Below are 3,707 nucleotides of genomic sequence, written 5' to 3' on the forward strand. Positions count from 1 at the left end.
AGCTGATACAGGTATGCCATAAAAATCCTTGATGTTGATGCAACAGTGAGAAGGCTTTGTTGTCAGTTTTTTCAGTGTCTGGGGAGATGCGTGTTTGAAGGATTGAAATACACGTATTCCTTGGAGAGTTAGAGGTAGTTATCAATGATGATAATGATAAGAGTGAAAAATTGATACCATATTAACAAATGCAAAATGTAGCTGGTAATACAAGGCAATCTTCATTGCACTGCACTTCTCAAAGAACAGAAGTTAAACTCAATGCTGTATAATATTAATTAAAAAAAACCCTTAGGTTGCATGTACTGTTGTATTCTACATTCTCTGATATACCATTCTGTAACTTACTTCTTTCCCAGACTACGTAGTAGGTATGTTGCTTAGTCGGCACCATTGCTAGGTTTCAAGTCTTTCTATGTGTGGTACCACAAGAACTAGAACTAGTTGTTCTGAATTTCATTAGGGCATTGATTTACTGGTAGTTTGCAATATATAGTTGCTTGTGATTTGGTCTGGTCTTGCCTCATGTTGGAGAGCTCCTTCTGTATGTACATCTTGCCTACACTAGGTCAAACCATGAAGTAATTGGCAAGTGTGTGGCCAACTCATCTTTTGTCAAAAGATCACCTGTACACATGCAAAGCCAGAAAAAAAAATATTGGAAGAAGAAACTCTATTTGTAGTTTATTTACATTAAAGCTGTACTGTATAAATATTAAAGGTAACTGTTTTTAATTGGGAAGCTAATATCATATGTTCTTTTGTGTACTTACTTGATATTATCCGGTAGTAATCAGCTAGATTGATAGCATAATTTTGGCCATGCTTTGTCATGTTGAATAGTGGAGTTCACAAGGGCAATATTTCAATTATGTGACAAACGTACACAGGGTGCCTAGACTAGGTTTTAAACTGGTCATAATTTCACTGGAATTAGGATGACTGTATTTAGGGTAATTAATAGGGAATTCCTATTTGAGAAACTTCAGTGTTGCTAGATTACTTTTTTATGTTGTGCAAACAGCTCAGTTACTGTAAGCAACATGTAAATATTGAAATGAGTATAATTTCTGTATTATCGTTATGACTTTATCTTTTGTTCAGTATGTTTTTCCTCTCCTGACTTGCCTATTCTTGTTGATTGGAGGGAAAGCTTTGGGGAATTTTCACATGAAAAAGCACTGGCAGTCTTGCTTTATCCCCCGGTAAAAGATGTCTTAATCTTAACTCCTTCAGAAAACTACAGTTTAGATTGCTTGTTCCCAGCACAGAATACAATTTTTTTAGGGGGTTTTATTTCCAGGTCCAGCATTTTTACTTATATATGTATTTAAAAACAGTCTTAGAATAGTTTATATGTATGTATTAAGTTTCAGAATCTGTCATTTCAGGCTGGATTCATGCTGTGCTCACATCTCAGGATTGTATGGCTTTTGGAGGAAACTTTTTGCACAACCTCAATATTGGCATGCAGCTCAGGTTAGTCTCTGCTCTTCCTATACTTTTTCCTCAGTAAGTAGGATATTCTTTTAATAGGTATTTTTCTTCATGCTCTTAACCAGGATCAAATTGGTACAGGCTCTCAAACAGACAATAGTGGCATTTTCAGTTAGACTGTATCAAGCACATACTCTTACTTCATTTCTGCAAAGTTTGTTTCAAAAGCAAAATGAAGGGTATGCAAGAATTTAAGTGAATAAAGGGGGGAGAAAAACCCCAAAAAACAAACAAGCAAAACTCTACTTAGGAGATTAGCATAAGTGAGTAAAACAAAACTGAGCAAGCCCAGGTGTGCAACACTGAGTTGAAATGAGTGTCCGCAAGTCAGCATTGCTCTAAGGGCAGCTGTTTTAGTTTTTGTCCAAGATGTGGAGCTGTCTTCTAAACATATTGTTTTTATTTATTACAGTGGAATCCTGATAAAATTCCATCTGTTAAAAGATCACACATTGGGTTTGTATCCTAGTTTTATGAAGTCCAACTTTATTCTTAGAAGTGCCGCAGTCAAACTTGATAAGGTCAGAGCCTGGATGAGACCAGAGTTCAGTCTTGTCTGTGGTCTTGTTGGGATTTAACTATGTGGTACTTGACTTCTTTTATTTATCATGGCCATGGTTATTTTATTTTATTTTGGACATTGTGTCAATTTGAATGATTAGATCATTGAATAATGAATTTGATAATTAAAATATTCACATTTTGCGATGTTTCTATTTATTCAGGTGTTATGAAATGGAGAAGAGGCTAAAAACCCCAGATCTTTTCAAATTTCCTTTCTTTGAAGCCATCTGTTGGTTTGTGGCCAAAAATTTACTGGAAACATTGAAAGGTAATCCTTGTTTTGTTTTAAGAGATATATATGTATCTACTTTTTTTTTTTTTTTTTTCCCCCCATTGATAATGGAGAAAATTACACTGCTGTTGTGTGAACAGAGGAAACTTCTTAAGCTGGAAAACCAGATTTGAATTCCTTTATTTGGAAAAGTCACATTTATTTTTTTTAGTGAATGCTGCGCTGTGATAGTTCTAGATCCAGCAGTTCTTGATTTTAGTAAATGGTGTTTCTGAAAACTACTTCAGTCATTAAAGTTTTCTAGGGTAACTTGTGCTGTGCAGAAATCTTAGTACGCTTGGTGATGCATGTAGCATGCTGCTAGAACGTTTGAGTGACTTCATTAGTGTTTTTCATCCAATGCTGGTGATGTATCTGGTCAATGAAAATATTCCAGATTATCAAGACAGAGTATCTGAGATCCTGGCACAGCACAATTATACTACCAGCCAAATAGGATTAATTTGCCATAATCTGAAAAGACCTTGTGAAGGAAGATAGGAAGCTTATTTCAATGGCATCAGTTTTTCACTCAGTCTTCTATATCAATTATAACCTTTGAGTACCCTTTGGTAGTCTTTTTCTCTTTCTTTCAGCAAATGACTCTCTTAAATGATCACACTAACTTATATCTGTGGGTTTCTTCTTGGTGGCTTCACAGCTGAATTAACAGATTTTCTTGCGCTTCTGCAGTTTTATTTGACCTTTTCAGTCAAACTACCTGTTGTCTTCTGCTCTTTCTTGTGAAGGGAAAGGTGTTTGCAAGGGCTTTTGTAAGAAAGATGCATCAGTTCCTATGAGCTGTGTTAAATTATTTATATCAGTGCTTATCAATAGACATCTCAACAGCCTCTTGTTCCTGACAGTTGCTGGTCCTTTCCAAACTTCCTCATCTATTCCTGTAATTCCTATATCTGTACCCATGTGTAATTGATCTTGAGAGAGTGCCTGTCTGACTTCACCTTCTTTTCCTCAAATATTTTGCCCTCTACCTGCTCTATTTAATCTTATTAATAAATGTCATATTCCAAACGATGTATTTCAAAGGAGAGAGATCAACCTTCAGAGGAGGCTGCTGAATTCACCTTCTGCTTTGGAAGAGATCAGAATCTCACGTAACCTTTTTCTAATATGAAAACAGTCGCAGTTACTGGAAACGATCTATTCTCCTTTCAGCAAATGAAGGCATTGAACAACCCTTGTTTCCTAAACGAGCATTTAAAGTTTCTGGATGAACCTAAAGCAACTCAGAAATCTCACCAAATAAAACAAACTTGCAGAAATTTTTTTTCTTCCAAAAAGGAGTATTTTCTTCTTCAAAGCTTGCTTTGGTTGGTCTCATACCTGCGTGTTTAAAATTTATAAACTCGTCAGA

General features: G+C 35.6%; 1 protein-coding gene across 1 annotated transcript in view; it reads left to right on the forward strand.

Moving 5' to 3' along the window:
* KDM7A (lysine (K)-specific demethylase 7A) overlaps window positions 1-3,707 on the forward strand; it is a 95,255-nt gene that overhangs the window by 70,302 nt on the left and 21,246 nt on the right. The window contains exons 9-10 of the mRNA XM_009887430.1: window positions 1,392-1,479; window positions 2,223-2,329. Coding sequence (XP_009885732.1) covers window positions 1,392-1,479; window positions 2,223-2,329 — 195 coding nt within the window. The remainder of the gene's footprint in view (window positions 1-1,391; window positions 1,480-2,222; window positions 2,330-3,707) is intronic.

The sequence above is a fragment of the Charadrius vociferus genome, unplaced genomic scaffold (genome assembly GCF_000708025.1).
Source record: "Charadrius vociferus isolate BGI_N301 unplaced genomic scaffold, ASM70802v2 scaffold196, whole genome shotgun sequence".
NCBI lineage: Eukaryota > Metazoa > Chordata > Aves > Charadriiformes > Charadriidae > Charadrius > Charadrius vociferus.